This window comes from Amblyraja radiata, chromosome 4 (genome assembly GCF_010909765.2).
Source record: "Amblyraja radiata isolate CabotCenter1 chromosome 4, sAmbRad1.1.pri, whole genome shotgun sequence".
NCBI classification, from domain to species: Eukaryota; Metazoa; Chordata; class Chondrichthyes; order Rajiformes; family Rajidae; genus Amblyraja; species Amblyraja radiata.
In genome coordinates this window covers 72,818,131-72,837,638 of record NC_045959.1, presented here as the reverse complement: position 1 = coordinate 72,837,638, position 19,508 = coordinate 72,818,131, and the positions used below count along the sequence as shown (strand labels likewise).

The 19,508-nt window shown below is 38.5% G+C and overlaps 1 protein-coding gene across 4 annotated transcripts in view; it reads left to right on the top strand.

Moving 5' to 3' along the window:
• The window catches only part of tcea1 (transcription elongation factor A1), a 51,434-nt gene extending 38,158 nt beyond the window's left edge, over positions 1 to 13,276 (top strand). For 3 of the 4 annotated variants that reach the window (XM_033019730.1, XM_033019733.1, XM_033019732.1), the window contains 2 exons: positions 8,610 to 8,756; positions 11,301 to 11,414. In XM_033019730.1, the coding sequence (XP_032875621.1) occupies positions 8,610 to 8,756; positions 11,301 to 11,399 (246 nt within the window). In that variant the 3' untranslated portion in view covers positions 11,400 to 11,414. Of the gene's footprint in view, positions 1 to 8,609; positions 8,757 to 11,300; positions 11,415 to 12,973 lie in introns of those variants that run through there. The other variant, XM_033019731.1, reaches the window with a different exon arrangement.
• Positions 13,277 to 19,508: the final 6,232 nt, after the last annotated feature.

Below are 19,508 nucleotides of genomic sequence, written 5' to 3'. Positions count from 1 at the left end.
AAGATTAGAATAAGAAAAAGAAATTAGATAGTAAAGGATAGAAAGACGTGAGATATATAGTGTGTGAAGAAAAAGAAAAAAGACAAATGAGTGAAGAAAGTTGAGAAAAAGAAAATAGAAAAAAGAAAATGTAACATTAAAAAGTAAGGAGATCATTGTTTATAATCTTGACCAACCCTTGTCCAGTCCTGAAACAGTTATTTTTTACAATTGTGTTGCACCATATGATTCCAAAAAGACGACAAATGGAGACCAACTCGTTATGAATTGGTCTGATTTATCCATTAGGAGGAATCGCATTTCTTCAAGATGTGCGGTGTACAACATACTTGCAATCCACATTTTAAGCGTTGGTATTGATGTATATTTCCAAAATTTAAATTTTAATTTTTTGTTATTATTAAACCATAGTTAAAAAATAAAAATTGAGATGTGTTCAATTTATTCCCATCTTCCATTACGCCAAATATAATCATTTCAGTATTAGGTTCCATTCTTATCTTAAATAATTTTGTAAATATTTCGTAAATATCACTCCAAAATCTATAATGTTTTATGCAGGAAACTAAGGAGTGCGTTATAGTTGCATTTTGGGATAGACATTTATCACAAATGGCGGATATATTTGGATACAATTTGTTCAATCTTGTTTTTGAATAATATAATCTATGTAAAATTTTAAATTGAATTAGATTATGTCTTACATTAATCGAACATTTGTGAATATAAAGTACTTTTCCCATGTAACCTTCATAATTTTTATCATTAGTTCCCGTTCCCACTCTTCTCTAAGTACCTCTGTCGATGGTAGGTCTATATTTAGAATACTATTATATAAATATGATATTAATTTTTGTGAGTCAGCTTCAATATACATTGCTTCTTCCAATAATTCAGGAGTTATTTTTTGATATCCTTGTATATATTTTTTCATGAAATCGCAAATCTGAAGATATTTAAAATATTGGTTGTTTTTCAGTTTAAATTTTAATTGTAATTGTTGGAATGATAGTAGGTTTCCCATTTCGTACATATCCCCGATCCTTCTAATTCCGAGACTTTCCCATTGGTTATATGTCTTATCAATAAGAGATGGTTTAAATAAAGGGTTATTCGCTATTGGCATTAACAATGATAAATTTCTTAATTTTAAAGATAATTTTATTTGTTTCCAAATTCTTATTGTACCATATATAATTGGGTTCTTATATATTGTGTTATTCAGTTTTTTCGGGGAGAAGAGGATCGTTCCTATATTACAAGGATGACAATCCTCTTTCTCCATTTTTATCCATTCTGTCTGTTGGGTAGAACTATCCAGCCAATAAATTATATTCTTAATATGCACTGCCCAGTAATAATACATAAAATTCGGAAGTGAAAGTCCCCCGACCTCTTTTGGTTTACATAAGTGTTTTTTTTGTAATTCTATGTGATCTATAGTCCCAAATAAAATTAGTAATATTAGAGTCTAATTTAAAAAAATATATTTTGGTATATATAGACTGAAATAGGTATAGTAATTGTGGTAGGAAGATCATTTTTATTGCATTTATTCTACCTAATAATGATAAAGGAAGTGTTTTCCAAAATTTAATCAGCGTATTAAGTTTATTTAATAAAGGTATAAAATTAGCGTTGAATAATGCTTTATATTTTCTAGTAATCTGAATACCCAAATATTTAAATTTTTCTGTTGCGATTTTAAAGGGGAACTTCAATAAATGTGTAGGTTCTTGAGGTTTTAATGTCATGATTTCACTTTTATTCCAGTTTATTCTATATCCAGAAAAAGACCCAAATTCCTCTATTAAATTTAATAAATTTGGTATGCTCGTTTGTGACTTTGTAATATATAAAACTATATCGTCTGCATATAATGAGATTTTATGCTTTGAGTCCCTGGTATTATAGCCCTGAATATTCGGATGAATTCTTATACTTTCAGCCAGGGGTTCTATCATAAGGGCAAATAGCATGGGTGATAACGCACATCCCTGCCTATTACCCCTTGATAGTTGAAATGTTTGAGATAGCATGTTGTTAGTTAAAATTCTTGCCATCGGTTTATCATACAATAATTTTACCCATGTTATAAAATTCTCTCCCATATTAAATTTTTGCAGTACTTTATATAAGTATTGCCACTCTACCTGATCAAATGCTTTCTCTGCATCCAAAGAAATAATTGATATATCTTCTTCCTCTACTTTATGTGAGTACATTATATTAAACAGGCGTCTCAAATTATTAAATGAGTATCTTTTGGGTATAAACCCCGTTTGATCAGGGTTTATCAATTTACTAATATATTCGCTTAATCTTCTTGCTAAAGTCTTTGCTAAGATTTTCTGATCTGTATTTAAAAGTGATATAGCTCTGTATGAGCCCGGATCTTCTAAATCTTTCTCTTTTTTTGGAATAAGTGTAATAGTTGATTCTGTTAGTGTTTCAGGTAGTTTGTTTTCTTTAAAAGCATGGGAGTATAAATTAAATAAATAAGGGGTCGTTATCTCATGATTTTTTTAAATAAAATTCATTACTAAAACCATTTTTCAACGATTTTATTGTTTCACCTATTTCTTTAATTGTAATTTGAGCTCCAAGTTCCTCTTGTTCCAAAAGGTCCAGTTTTGGAAGATTACAGTTATCTAAAAAAAATTTCATTTTACTATCTTCTATTTTAATTTTAGATGTGTATAAATTTTGGTAAAATTGAGCAAATCTATTATTAATATCTTTAGATAGTATTAGTAATTCACCTTTCTCTGATTTAATTTTAGTTATAGTATTTTCCTTTTCTTGTTTTTTCAATTGGCGAGCTAAAAGCTTATGTGGTTTGTCACCAAACTCAAAATGTTCCTGTTTCGTAATTTGGAATAGTCTTATTACTCTTGCCGATAAAATTCGATTAAGTTTAAATTTCAGTAATATTATCTTATTGTGTTTATCTGTCGTGGAATCTTTAGCATTATCTAACTCTGTCTGATTTCTTGTTCTAACAACATTTGTTCTGTCTTATTCTTTTTATTTTGAAAACTTTGATTATAATTCCTCTAATAAATGCCTTAAAAGTTTCCCATAATAAAGAAGGCAAAGTACCTGGTGTATCATTTGTATCAAAAAAAAGTTTCATTTGTTGTTTTAAATATTGATAGTCTTGCAAGTCATTTAAAATATGTGTATTAAACCTCCAAAAAGATTTTTTACCCGGCATTCCCTCAAATTTTACTGAAAATGTCAACGGAGAGTGATCTGAGATACTACTAATGTGGTATGTTTGATTGTTTGTATATGCCATTAATTTCATATCCACTAAAAAATAAACAATTCTTGAATAAGTTTTATGTACCGAAGAGTAAAACGAGTATTCCCTTCCAACTGGATTAGCAGATCTCCATACATCTATTATATTAGTATATTTCATATATGTATTTAGAAGTTCACTAGTCTTAGATTTTAAATTACTCCTCCTTTGTTTTGCTGATTTATCTAGATATGAATCTAAAACACAGTTGAAGTCCCCCCCTATTATCACATTTTGGTAATTAAACTCTGATATTATATCTATAATTTTATCAAAAAATTGGTGGTTGTCAAAATTCGGATAGTAAATATTTATCATAGTTAGTGGGGTTGCATAAATTTCTCCTGAAATTATAATATATCTTCCCTCTTTATCTGATATAGTATTCTTTAATTTAAAAGGAATACCTTTTCGAATAAGAATAGCCGTACCCCTAGATTTAGAAGTAAATGAGGAATAGTATGTTTGGCCTATCCACTTCACCTTTAATCTAATTTGTGTTTGTTGTTTCATGTGCGTTTCCTGCAAAAACATTATGTCGCTTTTCAAAGATTTTAGTTGGGCAAAAATTTTACCCCTCTTAATTGGTTCGTTGGCACCCCTTATATTCCAACTACAGAATGTAATTCCTCCATTCTTTATTTGTCTATCGTCTTGCATTGTAAATCAAGATAGTATTCCTGAATCATATGGTGCAACCAAATACCTCAGAATTCTGGGAGTTGGGTGGTCATCCCGAGTTATTAAATTTATATTGCATCTCCTTCTTGTAAAGTGCCTTAGAAAAAGAAAGAAAAAATGTGACATACAATTACTTACAAAAAAAATAAACAAATAAAAATCTTGATTGTGCTTAAAAAAAAAAGGTGCTATTAAGGTATCTAAGAAAAGATACCTTATAGACGAATAGCCATCAATGATGGCAAAAAATTTATAGACATCCGTGATGTTGTTATACATTGAGCTCCACCCCCTTGGTAGAGCCTCATAAAATGTTACATACCGTTTCATATTTTGTCTTTTCTTATATGAATTTATCAAACCAGTGCCAGTGAAAGCCAAAAAAAAATCAGGAAAAGACATAAGAAGTTAAAAAACAAATATAAAACACAACATATACACGATTATATAAGTATATATGTCTTTCCAATTTATCTAATCTTAATCTAATCTAAACTTTACCATATAAATTCACCCAGGATTCTTACATAATATCCCATTCTTTAACTACCATACAAGCAGGTACCAACACCATACAAGCAGGTACCAAAGGGTTAACTACCATACAAGCTGGTACCAAGGGGTTAAACTGAAATTTCTATATCTAGCATCTAGTTTTCCACCTTAGCCATTTTATTATTTTGACAAATTCTCTCGTTACTTAGAAAAACCCTGCACCTCTTCATTGATTAATCTCTAACTTACACCAAGAATGGTTTCCAACAACTATCCACTATCAACATTAGCCATGCTTTCCTTGTTTTTCTTGTAAAAATATATTGGAACAGTAAAACCTTCAACTGAGCAGCATGTTGCAATTTGCAAAGGTCATGTCGTTAAGCATCACATGATGAATATCCTATGACTGAATGGCATTTGATCGTATTTTAAATGATCAAATGTTCAGGAATGTATAACGAAAGAGCCAGAAACGGCTCACAAGAGCAGAAAAATAAAAAAGTGATTCTAACGGAATCCACCTTGAATCTACAAAAATCAGTCCCATTGAGTGATATTACTCTAAACATCATAGTTCAGACAACACCAATTAGCTTTGCAAAAGAAACTCAGAATGCCATCAGAGAGGAACTGGGCCATTTGCAGTCTCAAAGTGAAATAAGGGGTCAATATTAGCTTACTCTGGCCCAGACCTGTACTACAAGGAAGTTAGCCACATTTATCCGCTCTATATTCTTGAAAATATTGAAAAATATTGACTTGCACTCTAGATCTACAAGGCAATGTGAGGTGTTGCAATTTGGGAAGTCTAACATGGGCATGGCCTGCGCAGTGAATGGTAGTGCTCTGGGGAGTATTGTAGAACAGAGGGATCTAAGAGGGCAGGTGCATGGTTCCTTGAAGGTGGAGTCACAGGTAGATAGGGTGGTCAAAAAGGCATTTTGCACATTGGCCTTTATCAGTTAGAGTATTGAGTAAAGAAGTTGGGAGGTCATGTTGCTGTTGTATAAGATGTTGTGACAGCATTCTGAGTATTGTGTTCAGTTCTGGGCATCATGTTAGAGAAAATATGTTGTCAAGTTGGAAAGGGTACAGAGAAGATTTACAAGGATGTTGCCAGGGCTAGAGGGTCTGAGCTGTAGCGAGAGGTTGAGTAGGCTGGGACTATTCCTTGGAGTGCAGGAGGACGAGGGGCGATTTTAAAGAGGTGTATAAGATCATGAGAGGAATAGATCGTGTAGAAGCACAGAGTCTCTTGCCCAGAGTAGGTGAATCAAGGACCAGAGGACGCAGGTTTAAGGTGAAGGGGAAAAGCTATTAGTGCAGTAGCAACTCAAGGCTGTGTGATCAGCCCCCTGCTCTACTCACTCTATACTCATGACTGTGTAGCCAGGCACAGTGTGAACTCTTCAAGTTCGCTGAAAACACGATCGTTGTTGGACAAATTACAGATTATGATGAGCCAGAGTATAGAAGTGAGATCGATCGACTGACCAAATGGTACCAGCACAACAACTTGGCTCTCAATGTCAGTGAGACCAAGATACTAATTGTGGACTTTGGAAGAAGAAGAATAAAGACCTACAAACCTGTTTATATCAGCCTGCCACTAGGATGCAGACTACCCAAGCGGAATATGAGGTGCTGTTCCTCCAATTTGGAGGTGGTGCTCACTCCGGCCATGGAGGAGGTCCAGGACAGAGAGGTCGGATACGGAATGGGAGGGGGAGTTGAAGTGCTGAGCCACCGGGAGGTCAGGTTGGTTAATGCGGACCGAGCGGAGGTGTTCGGCGAAACGATCGCCAAGCCTACGCTTGGTCTCACCGATGTAGATCAGCTGACATCTAGAGCAGCGGATGCAATAGATGAGGTTGGAGGAGATGCAGGTGAACCTCTGTCGCACCTGGAACGACTGCTTGGGTCCTTGAATGGAGTCGAGGGGGGAGGTGAAGCGACAAGTGTAGCATCTCTTGCGGTTGCAAGGGAAAGTGCCCGGGGAGGGGGTGGTGCGGGAGGGAAGGGAAGAATTGACAAGGGAGTTACGGCGGGATCGGTCTTTGCGGAAAGCAGACGGGGGTGGGGGGGAGATGAGAAGATGTGGCGAGTGGTGGGGTCACGTTGGAGGTGGCGAAACAGACGGAGGACTATTTGTTGTATGTGACGGCTAGTGGGGTGAAAGGTGAGGACTAGGGGGACTCTGCCCTTGTTACGATTGGGGGGGATGGGGAGAGAGAGCAGTGTTACGGGGTATGGAAGAGACCCTGGTGCGAGCCTCATCTATAGTAGGGGAGGGGAACCCCGGTTCCCTGAAGAATGAAGACATTTCCGATGCCCTGGTGTGAAACACCTCATCCTAGGAGCAGATGCGGCGTAGACGGAGGAATTGGGAGTAGGGGATGGAGTCCTTACAGGAAGCTGGGTGGGAAGAAGAGTAGTCTAGATAGCCATGGGAGTCAGTGGGTTTATAAACAGCCATGGGAGTCAGTGGGTTTATAGATAGCCATGGGAGTCAGTGGGTTTAGGAAGATGGTGGGGAGAGTCAAAAGCTTCAAATTCCTGGGCGTGCATATTTCCGAAGATCTTTTCTGGACCCAGCACACTGATGCAATTATCAACGCCCCTACTTCCTGAGAAGATTGCAGAGATTCAGTATGTCAGAGAGGATTCTCTTGAACTTCTACAGGTGTACAGTAGAGAGCGTATTGACTGGTTGCATCACGGCCTGGTTCAGCAACTTGAATACCCAGGAGCGAAGAAGACTGCAAAAAGTGGTGAACACAGCCCAGTGCATCACGGGTTCTGACCTCCCCACTATCGAATGGGTTTACAGGAGTCGCTGTCTCAAAGGCAGCCAGCATCATCAGAGATCCACATCACCCTGGCCACAAACACATTTCATCCCTGCCATTGGGACGAAGGTACAGGAGCTTCAAAACTGTAAAGGGGCTGTCCCACTTGTGCGACCTAATCCGCGAGTTTGCCCTCGACTCATACTCGCAGAATGGTCGACAGGAGGTCTATGTAACTCTCCTTCATGCTCGAGAGTAGTCCCCATGTACTTGAGGCCTCAGCTAGGTCGAGGCGTATTTTTCAACATGTTGAAAAATGCCCTGAGTAAAAACAGGTCGCCATGGAAAAAAAATCGATACTTTTTTTACTCATAGGTTTAGTCGTAGTAGGTCGGCATGTTAGTCATAGGTAATCGAGGGTAGTCAAAGGTAGTCGTAGACAGTCTTCATCATAGTTGAAGGGAGGTCAAAGGAGATAGGAGGTCATCTTCACTCTCCACTATTCGGTGTCCAATTTTCCCGAAGTTAGTCGTAGCTAGTCAAAGCTAGTCTTCAACATAGTTGAAGGAGGTCTTCTACATAGTTGGAGGAGGTCTTCAACATGACATTTTTTCCAAACTCTCCTAAACTCGCCAATTAGGTCACCCAAATGGGACAGCCGCTTAACATTCAGGTTCAGGAACAGCTTCTTTCCTACAGCCATCAGGCTATTAAACACTAACCTCCAATGAATTCTGAACTAGATAGATGGGGGCATTGGTTTTGTCTTTTTGCACTGTTATTGTTTGTTTTTAATGTATACGTGTGTGTGTGTGTACGTATATATATGTGTATGCACATTGAACTTTTTTTCCTTGGTTATTGTATTGTAAGTAAGAATTGCATTGTTCTATCTGGGACTTATGACAATAAAACTCTCTTGACTTGGAATTTTGAGATGACCTAATAAAAAGTCTTTTTTTTTTTTTAATTACTGAGTCGGTAACTATTGAGCCGTGTGTACAAATTGATCGGCAAAACATCTAAAAGGAAGATAAGAATATTTTCCACCAGGGATTTTTCAGGATCTAGATTATCTGCCTGGAATGTGGTCTTTGTTGATTCCATAAATAATGTACTTTTATTGGCTATGAATTGTTGGAGACATCCTGAAAGGGCAGGTGCTATCCAAATGTAGATCCATTTGTCTGTCAGGTTTTGGTTTGACTTGTATTTAATTTGCAGCATTTTTGATCAACATTGTAAATGTGCATTTTGAATAATTCATCTCCTGGAATGCCATCCCTTGCACAAATCTTTCCCTAATATGATCGCTGTGTTGTAAATCATTCCAGGAAATGGCAAGCGATGAGCTTAAAGAAATGCGAAAAGCTCTAACCAAAGAAGCCATCCGAGAACATCAAATGGCTAAGACAAGTGGCTCGGAAACTGACCTGTTCAAGTGTGGCAAATGTAAGAAGAAAAATTGCTCCTATACCCAGGTAAGAGTTTTAGATAAGCACTGCAAGCAACTGATGATGGGGGTATTGTTAAAGAGCCATCCTCATAAATTCATAAGCCGTTTTATATGACTCGCAGCTTTCTATGCATACGACAAACAACGTTGTAATTGAAATTAACCTTCAGAATTATACTTGCTAGTTTTTTATTACTTTTATAACATTTTAAATCGCAGTTTGCAATCTGAGTTTGTAAGGTACTGTTATTGTTTATTTTCGTGTAGACCCAATTGTAAAATCATCATGGCATGGATCCTCAGTATTCCCTCTCCGGCCCTCCTCCACCCAAGTCGCACTAGCTTCTCATTCTCACCCAACAAACAGCTAACAATGGGCTGTTTCCTTTATCATTTTTATTTTTTTGCATATCTTTCATTTATTTTTCATTATCCCTCTACATCATCGTCTATATCTCCGTTCCCCTTATCCCTAACCAGTCTGAAGAAGGGTCTCGACCTGAAACAGCACCCATTCCTTTCCTCCGGTGATGATGTCTGTCCCGCTGAGTTACTCCAGCAAATTATTTTCCATCAAGCACCTGCCTGGTTTAGAAATCCCCTTGGTCTTCCCCCAGGTGACCACACTATTTGTACCTATGCCTGCAGCTGTCCAATACAAGGAAACATCCTCAGGTTCACGTGGCGCTATTGTACATTTCACAGGTCTGATGGCTCTGTCCTGCCTGTGTTGATTAGGTTCCTTCACTAATAAATAATGTGGCAGAGGAGCATCTCTTCCTCTCACTTCACGAAATTCCCCCACATGCCAAGTTTCCAAGTTTCCAAACGTGACTCTGTCCCTGCTGTCCTTTATTGACCACCGGGTGGCGCCGCGATGGCAGCCTCGCCAGCAGCCTGTGTGTCATTTCGACTTTTTTTGTTATTTTTAGTTTGTCTTAAATATATGTTTTAATATTTCTCGGTATGTTTTATGTGGCGGAGGAAATAAGCAAGTTCACTATTCCGACTGCGCATGCCCAGGCCAAAGATCACTATGCATAAACAGCCCTGGAAAGCAGTGAAACAGTGGACCTTAATTTCTTCCGTTTTTTCCAACTTTGATTCTTCTAGGTAAGAAAATACTACTTTCAAACTATGAAATAGTTGTATTTATTGTTCATTTGTTAAAAGCTAAGATTATTTTGTTATTGTTTTTTGCTTTATGCTTTGGTGAGTGAGCGAGATCGCGTGGTCGGTGTCGGGCCTGGGTCTGTTGAGTGGCTGCTGGGTCGTCCCCGTCCCCTCCTGGGTGTCCCGTCCCTGTCCGGGGGTGGCCAGAGGTGTCGGGCCGGGCTTGCAGCCGGCGCTGTAAGAAGGTTGAGTTGCTGCAGAGCTTTGTGTGTATGGCTGGTGCTCTGCTTTCGCTGGTGCCGGGGGGGGGGGGGGGTCGCTCACTCACCAAAGCATAAAGCAATAAAAACAACAAAATAATCTTAGCTTTTAACAAGGGAACAATAAATACAACTGATTCATAGTTTGAAAGCAGTATTTTCTTACCTAGAAAAATCGAAGCTGGAAAAAACAGAAGAAATTAAGGTCCACTGCTTTCCAGGGTTGTTTATGCATAGTGACCTTTGACCTGGGCATGCGCAGTCGGAATACCAAACTCGATTATAGGGGGAAACCTTTTTCAGTCACTTACCTCGACGGAGATGTGATCTTTCAACTTGGATTATGCGGCCTTTCCTGGAGACTGGCCCGGAACTTCAAGCCGCAAGTGCGATGCGGACTTACCATCGCGGAGCCGACGATCCTTTGCCGAGGATCGCTGTGGAAGTGCTCTGACCACGAGGACTTTAACACCGTGAAGCCGCGGTCTCTGGTAAGAGGCCGACTCGGGAGCTCCATGCCACGGAGTGTTCTGATCCGTCATGATGCCGGAGTTTCCATCATCCCGATGAGAGGGCTTGAACAGCGGACTGTCAGCAGAGGCAGTGCTGAGGGTTCAAAAGCCCGGACTATCACCGTTGAACAAGGGAAGAAGATGACTGAACTTTAGTACCTTCCAACACAGTGAGGAATGTTGATTCCACTGTTTTGGATGTTTATGTTAAACTTATCGTGTATTGTGTTCATTTTTACTTGTATGGAACTCAAATATCACTACCTTAATTGGTGCATGTGACAATAAATGTGAACTTGTAATTCTGGTAGTTCTGGAGAAGGAAGGAACGGGTTATTTGATTGGGGACGATCAGCCATGATCACAATGAATGGCGGTGCTGGCTCGAAGGGCCGAATGGCGGCCTCCTGCGCCTATTTTCTATGTTACTATGTTTCTATGAATAAAATTGAATTTGACGGTAATTACTTAGTAACCAGTTCTAACTAGTGATGATGCTGCACATACCAGCTGGCTGCCGTAATATCTCTTGTATCTGTTTCTGATTCAATTGCACTAATTTTACATGCAGAATGTCTTTAAATTACTTTTTATATTTTGTTAAATTACTGCCCTTCTTGAATGATTTTTCTTGTTAACATTTTGAAGAGGGAACAGCTAACAGAACTTTTAACGCCTTCTCAGGTTCAGACTCGCAGTGCTGATGAACCAATGACTACATTTGTCGTATGCAATAGCTGCGGAAATAGATGGAAGGTAAGATTTCTTTTGGCTTGGGTTTGAAAAATATAGTTTAGAAAAGTAGATTACGTACCACCGACCGAACCATATAGATACAAATGGGAAAATGAAATAGGTCACCCTATCACGAAAGATATGTGGGACGAAAATTTACAACAAATACATCAATGTTCATTAAATGCCAGACATACTTTAATACAATTCAAGGTCTTACATAGACTACACTACTCTAAAATAAAACTAAATAGAATCTTCCCACAAATCTCTCCTATTTGTGATAAATGTCTACATCTAGAGGCTAATTTAACACATACGTTTGCAAACTGTATAAAACTTAAATATTTCTGGACTGATATTTTTGAAATAACTTCAGAAGTTATTAATACAAAACTGGACCCAGACACAAAATTAATAATACTTGGAATATCAGAACAAAGCTTAACACTCACAACAAACCAAAGAAATTTCCTCAACTACAGTATAATAACCGGGAAAAAATTAATATTAAAATTTTGGAAAGGCCCTACAACCCCCACAATTAAAATGTGGATTACGGAAATGTCGGAGACCCTATACTTAGAAAGAATTAGACTTGTCTTAATGGACAAACAAGATCTTTTCCATAAAATTTGGGCTCCATTCATTAACTATCTGAAGGGATAGATTGGCACAGCACGAGGACCCAACTGAAACTTGAACTCAGGACCAGATGAAAAGCTATACTTTATAGCCTACGAACCTATCTCCATTGACGTATTACAGGTAACCCATTCCACCTCCCTTGTTTTTCTGTTGTGTTTTTTTCTTTTTTCTTTTTTCTTTGTAACTTTCTACCCTCTCTTTCTCCCTCTTTCTATAAAAAATAAAAACACTAGAAGCAGAAGTAATTGATAATGGAAAATTTTAATAATGTATGACTGATGTATATGAAAAGTTTTTTTACTATAATATGTAACTACATTTTATAATATGTCTACTTCTAATAAATAAAAAAAAATAAAATAAAAAAAAAAGTAGATTACTAACCTTTATATATTCTATAATGTGCATTTATAATTTGGGAAAAATGTAGATGCAGTAAGGTTTCAGGCATTGATGAAACAAGAGTATTTTAAGCTAGTTGGTTTACCTGGGAAGTTAAAAATGTTAAAAAATCTCAAGCCCAAACTATTTATTTCTTGAATGTCTCCACTTTCAGTTTTAACAGGTATGCTAACAGCCAGTTTCCCACTTGGCATTCCAATGTCCCACCCCACCCTGTACAAAAACATCTCTGAAAGATAAGAACTACGCAGCAAAAATGCTTTATATGAAGATACTGATTTGGCCTTCAAATATTCATATAGATATGATTGGTTAAAGCACAAAATGCTGGAAATACTTAATAGATCAAACATCAAATTGTTTAGTTAACGACTATTCCTAACAGCAAAAGCACATCTCTAAATCATCCTACTTGTAATGGGTAGTCATTGACCGGCTGAGTATTTCCAGTATTTTCTATTTTATTTTGGATTTCTAGCATCGGCTTTGTTTTACTTTGTGGCCATGACTGGCTAACTTGACTTGTTTGTGGTATTTTACTGCAGCTAATGTTTTCTTTTGGCTTTTCACAGTTCTGTTGAGATCCTGAAGAAACTCCAGAAGAGACTTTCTTGGACCAACAGTTAATTATTTTCAGTTTCTAATTAGTTGTGCAAATGAGATGTTAGAACTTCAACAAGAATATTTGTAGAACAATACATCCCTGTGACATTTTTGTATAAATCTAATTTCCTTAACACCATTTTATTGTCTCCCCCCCCCTGCAGTACAGTTCACTGAAACAAAAACTTTCACTCATACAACCAGGCAGCATCTAAATGTACAATTTTTCTTTTCTTTTTATATGTAGTTTGACATTAAAGTTTTAAAACTCCCTCAGTGTTATCTTTGTTTCTTGGTCTCTTGAAATTTGATTTGTTATGGGAATTGCTATTTGGCCATTATCTACATATCAATTTGTGAAATGAATGTCAGTAATGACATAATCTTCATAAGTATGCTATCTGAAATGTTAATGATTATTATGTAAAACCTTTCTACTGATATCTGCTGGCCTTGGTGGAGCGAGGGGAGGGTGAAAGATAGAATACCAAAAGGTGAACATTGTGTTACTGTTAAACGCATTTGGAGTTTGAATCTTTTTTTTCTCTGTCTTCTACATATGAAATGAGTGGTGCTGCTGCCATGGACAATGTAGTGGCAGATTATTATATTGTTCAAGGAATTTTTTCCTCTAGCCACTATGATTGAAGACAGGGGTAAGGAGATAATTTTGTTACACATCCATGAGCTCTTCACGAGACTGAATGCCGTCGTAAGATAAATCTTCAAAACACAGTCTCTTAATTAATAGTTTCTTTATTGTCGTAGTAAAGACAGTGAGATATTCATCTAAATTTCTTCTTGTTCAAGTCCATTTTGATCTTACGTAGTCAAACTCTGTGCATGGTCAAACTCCATATATGGTCAGACTCATGCATGGTGGAACCCATGCATGGTCGAAAGCTGTGACCTCCCCCATGCTTCTTCAAAACTTAAAAGTTAAAAACTGCTAGTGTCTACGCAAGAATCCCAGCCGCAAACACGCCTCCAACTATGTAATAAATCCCACCTCCATAATTACAGGAGGATAAAATTTAAAGGTAACTGGTTATAGTTTATAACATACTGAGTTAAGCTAAATGGCTACTACATACTGGCCCCTAATTGTTCTGCGTATATAACGAGGCAATTACTAATAGACATTAAAAAAAAGTAGCTATAAAAGCTTAACATATATCATAAAACAAAAAATAGCATGCATTATATATCCGCATTCAGACTTCTTCAGCAATTCTTCCATCTTCACATTCACCTTCTAGAAGCAAGCATAAGGTCTTCCAGACAGGATGAGGTACCACACTGTCCCAAAATTTTGGCATGAGCATCAGCCATTTCAGCAACACGACATCTGTTTTCAGCAGTCTCTAGAGTAAGTTCAGTATCGCGTAGTAACTGGTCACGTAATTTATCATTGCGGACACCATAGACCAGACGGTCACGAACTATGCTGTTGCATAAATCACCAAAGGCGCACCGACTGGCAATGTGTTTCAAAGCAATAACATATGTTTCAACAGGTTCGCCATGTCTCTGGCTTCGTGAAAAAAATGTGTCTCTCCATGACTAAATTAGTACGTAACTCACATAACAGTCGGAATTTGCGTAGCAAGCAGTCGGTGTCCCGGATGGTTTCGGCGGGAGCAATCTGGACACCGGCCAGGTCAAACCTAGCTGGTTCGTAATGAAATCTTCTGGCACGCGAGCAACTTCTGTGCCTGCTAGGTTAAGGAGAATTGATGCACGAACACCTGGAGCAGCAGCCGGGTGAGCCACGTCTATGTAAATGATAAAAATCTTCTTCAAATATTCGCCACCGTTCTGCGAGGTCTTCATCAAACACCAAAGTCTCTGGTTTTCTGAGAGCAGCAGCCATAGTAAAACATATACTGGACTAAAAAACAAACTAAAATAAAAACAATAGAATTAGGCAAGGAGTGAGTCCGAGATTTCTGACACCATGTTGGAATGACTTACCTCACGCACGGTGATTAAGATCCAAAGACTTTTATTAGCAATACAGCATAGGTAACTTCATCTTAACATACTACTCAAGACTGGGGAAGAAAGGGAAAAGGGCTTTCTATTGAACCAGTGGGGGGAGCCACAGTATGACTTATAGCACGAGTGACACTGATCTAGTTATTGGTCTTATTAAAACATTGTTCTTAGTCTGAAGTTGTACCGTATGCACCAAACCCTTAACATCAGGCATGATACCCAGTATATAGTCCAACGTTTTGACAGCATGAAGCTTCTTCCTCCATGTCCGATCAATTCATGAATATGTCGTAACAACAATGTTGAAGCGTGAAAATCCTTCGGGAGAATAATAAGATTTTTAGCAATAACGTTCACTGTGATGTTTTGTTTAATTTCCGGATCATTAGCAGACATTTCAAATCCCAGCTCAAGCTTTGGCCATTCTCTGTCTGGCTTACAGAGAAACTCTGGTCCATTGATCCATCTCTTATTGCTTAAGAAGCGGTCTGCTGTCAGTCTTTAGAAGCTTTATCCGCAGGATTTTCCTTTGTGTTAACATATTTCCATTGTGAAACATTAGTAGCTCCCAATACAAAAGAGATTCTGTTTGCTACAAATGTCAAGAAACAATTGTTCTCATTGTTGAAGTATTTAAGCACCGTAGTACTATCGGTCCAGAAGATGGATTCTTCCAGTTGATGCTGTAGTTCGTTTTGCAGCAATATGTCAACTTTAACATCTAAGACTGCGGCAGTAAGTTCCATTCTGGGGATTGTCATTTGTTTCAATGGTGCCACTCTGACCTTTCCCATTAAGAATACAACATGTACCTCTTTGTTATAATTTTCCAGTCTTAGATATGAAACAGTACCGTAGCCACTTTCACTGGTATCTGAGAAATGATGCAGCTGTGCACTTCTGATCTTACCAAAGCTTGTAGGCTTCATGCACCGGTCCACTTTGAATTCTGAGATCTGCTAACCATTCTGTCCATCCATGAGAGGAAGTTTGTGTTACACTCTCATCCTATCCAAGTTTTTCCTTGCAAAGATCCTGCAAAATCAACTTGGCTGGCAGTGTAAATGGTGCAAGAAATCCCAAAGGGTCGTGGACGGAACCAATCACAATAGGATACCCCTTCTAGTACATGGTCGCTCTTGAATCAAGATTATGAACTTAAACACATCTGTTTCAATGCACCAGTGCAGTCCCAATGCTCTTTCCATTGGCAGATTGTCTTTGTCCAACTCCCTGGTCTCTTTGGCTATCATCTGGTGGAATGCTTTTGAAGACAACACGACTGTTGCTGATCCACCTGGAAAACGTGAATCCTCCCTTATTGCAGAGGGAAGTCAGATGTTTTACCATTTGAATTGCTTCCTGCTCAGTAGACATGAATTTTAAGCAATCATCCACATTGAAATTATTCTTCACAGTGGTTATCACTTCTTCTGGGAAGTGAGCTTTATTGTCCTCTGTGGTCTTCTTTAATGCAAAGTTTGCACAACTTGGCGATGACACTGCTCCAAAGGGATGTACCTTCATCCGGTATTCAACAAGATCTTGTGCATCCCCATCAGGCTACCATAAGAATCGCAAGTAGTCAATCTGTTTTTCTGACACTTTGACTTGAAGAAACAGTGCTTTAATATCAGCCATCAAAGCAATCGGTTCTTATCTAAATTTAATGAGAACTCCCATGAGTGAGTTGTTAAGGTCTGGACCTTGCAGTAGTTGACAGTTAAGTGATGTTCCTTTGAAGACTGCAGCACAGTCAAAGACCACCCTCAAGGTCCCTTTCTTCGAGTTATACACCCCATGGTGTGGAATGTACCAAAGCTCTTCATCACTTCGATTCAGTTGATTTGTTGGTACCATTTGGCATAATCATTGTCAATCATATCCTTTAGGAAAGATGTATATTCCTCATGGAAAAATTGGGTATTCTTGCCAAACTTGGGTTTCAGATTCTGGGTGCGTTGCTCTGCCATACAATGATTATTCGGCAGACTAACTATTTCTTGTTTGAAAGGTAAGTCCAGACAATGGTGTCTGTCTATCATCTTTACTGAGTAGTTCATAATATGAAAGAACTTTAACTCTTCCCTGTACATTTCTTCTCATTCCTTACTGGTCATTTCATTGAAGTCATGATTGTATTGCTTGATCAATAGCTTTTCTAATTAACCTGTAGATATTTGATTAACAGCAGCGGCAGGGTAGTTCTTCTGGTTCCTGTTTCGTTGTTCCTTCTCAAGGAGCCATAGATAACCCATCCTTGTAGGGTTTTCACAGCAAACGGCTCCTCACAGTCTGTATAGGTTTCAATGCCCTCAAAGCATTCGTTCCGATAAGTAGGTCGATACCAGAATTTATTTTAGGTATCTTGACATCCTTCAAGTAAGGCCATTGTCTCAAGTCCTCATGTCTGGGTATATTTTGATGACAAACAGGCATGGTCTCGTGTAAACACCACAGATATTGGTATAAAATTGTCTTCATCCAGACTAGTTATCTCCATACTTGTAATGTAATGACTATCGCAGGATTTCTCCTCATTCATGGTACGCAATAGAATCTTAACCTCTTCTCCTGTGATGTCCAACCTTCTCATCAAGCTTTCTGTACAAAAGGTAGCCAAACTTCCATGATCCAAAAATGCATATGTTTGCAACACTATATTCCCCTTGCTATTCCTTACCTGTATAGGTAAGATACAGGTTTTTACCCCGGCCCTAATATGAGCAGTTATGTGAGGTGAGGTGACAGCATCACTAGTAGCTGGCTTCTCCTGTTCTATTTGCTCCGGCTTCTTCTTTACAGTATGAAGTGCTTCAGGATGATTTTACTTGTAGGACTCTCACAGTCTTTAACCATGTTTCCTTTTTTCAAACATCCAAAACAGATTCCCTTCTCCTTTAAGAAATCCATCTTTTCTTTATATTCTTTCTTCATGAATCTTCGACACCACCTTATGGCGTGACCAACTTCATCACATAACAAACAAAATCCTTTTTGCTTGATAATAGATACATCTTTCATTCCACCTGTCGTTTCCACAGGTATTATAGCGGTAGCAAAACTGCCTACCTTAGGTCCTGATCTTCATTTAGTTTTAGTAAAGGTAGAACCTTTGACAGTTGCAATTGGTTTGTGATCTTGAATACTCCCGTGGCGTGGATCTAACATGAACCGTACTTCCCTTTCCAAGAAATCCACCAGGTCTGGTAACATGGCTACTCGATTCTTCATTATCTGGAAGGTACACAAAAATGGTGGAGAAACTCAGCGGGTGCAGTAGCATCTATGGAGCAAAGGAAATAGGCAATGTTTCGGGCCGAAACCCCTTCACTATCGGGCCTGCTTTATCTCCCCACTTTTCTCTAAGTCCAAAGGGCAGTTTTAGAATGATGGTTCCAGTATTACTAACAAGGTTGATCTCCATGTGGTCGAGAATTTTCATCGAGCTACAACAACCTCGAATAAATATCACAAAATCACATAATGCCTCCACATCTTCTGACTTAATATCTTTCCAAGCATAGTCCTTCTTCATGAATATCGTTCTTTAAATAACCTTCTTGCCTCTCGACATGCCTTGGCTTTCAGGCCTATTTGGACAACTTTCTACAAGTATCTCAGCATTTCCTTTTGTATAATACGCCAGAAATCATAAGCGCTATTTTTCATCAGTAATTTTCATTTCTACTACTTCGTGAAAGCCATTATGAAAGCTTCACACCGCAAAGGATCACCATCATATCTAGGAATTTCTATTGGTGGTAGGGTGGAAGAGAGGATTTTGTTGAGAGATGAGCTTGTTGAATTCAGCTTGATTCTTCGCCATTTCAAAGAATTCACCTGAGATCCTTGGCTTGGCGCAAACGGATGATAAATATATGACTAGTTGTTTGCCTCTGACGAGGCCTCTTCGTATCATAAACAGGCATCCGCCCATCTTGGCTAGCTCGAGCCTGTGTATCAGGCCTCAGAAAAGGCTACTGAGTTGCTGGTTTGTCCGGAGTGTCGACTGACGCCCCATAAGTACTTTGCTTTGGTCTAGCACCCAGTTGCTGACATGGTTTTATCGGCCCAACACTGTTCCAATGGGTGTTCAAAGCCTTGAAATCTGGTGGTCCTCGGTTGTGGAATTAATCCAATTGCTGTCTCACTTTGAGCAGTTCTTCCTCTCATACAAGAGTTCTTCCTTTCAGATACTTTAGAGCCACCCCTTGGCCCTCCAGTATCTCAATCTTCGTCCTGGTTTCTTCCAACTTTGTATCCAGTTTCAACTGTTCCTTTTCTCTCTTTAACTGCCTTTGTTCCTCAACCTCTCTGTTCGTCTGTTCCGCACATGCCTCGGCCTCTTTCCTCAACTCTTCCAACTGTTCTTCCTGTGCTTCTATCTCATGCTTTCTCGCCAAGACGGCAGCTCGTAGCGTAAGAGCAGCCACAGTTGCTTCAGCTTCCATACGAGCAGAGGCTCTTGAAATTGAACTTGCTTCTGAACTAGACTTGTGTCTC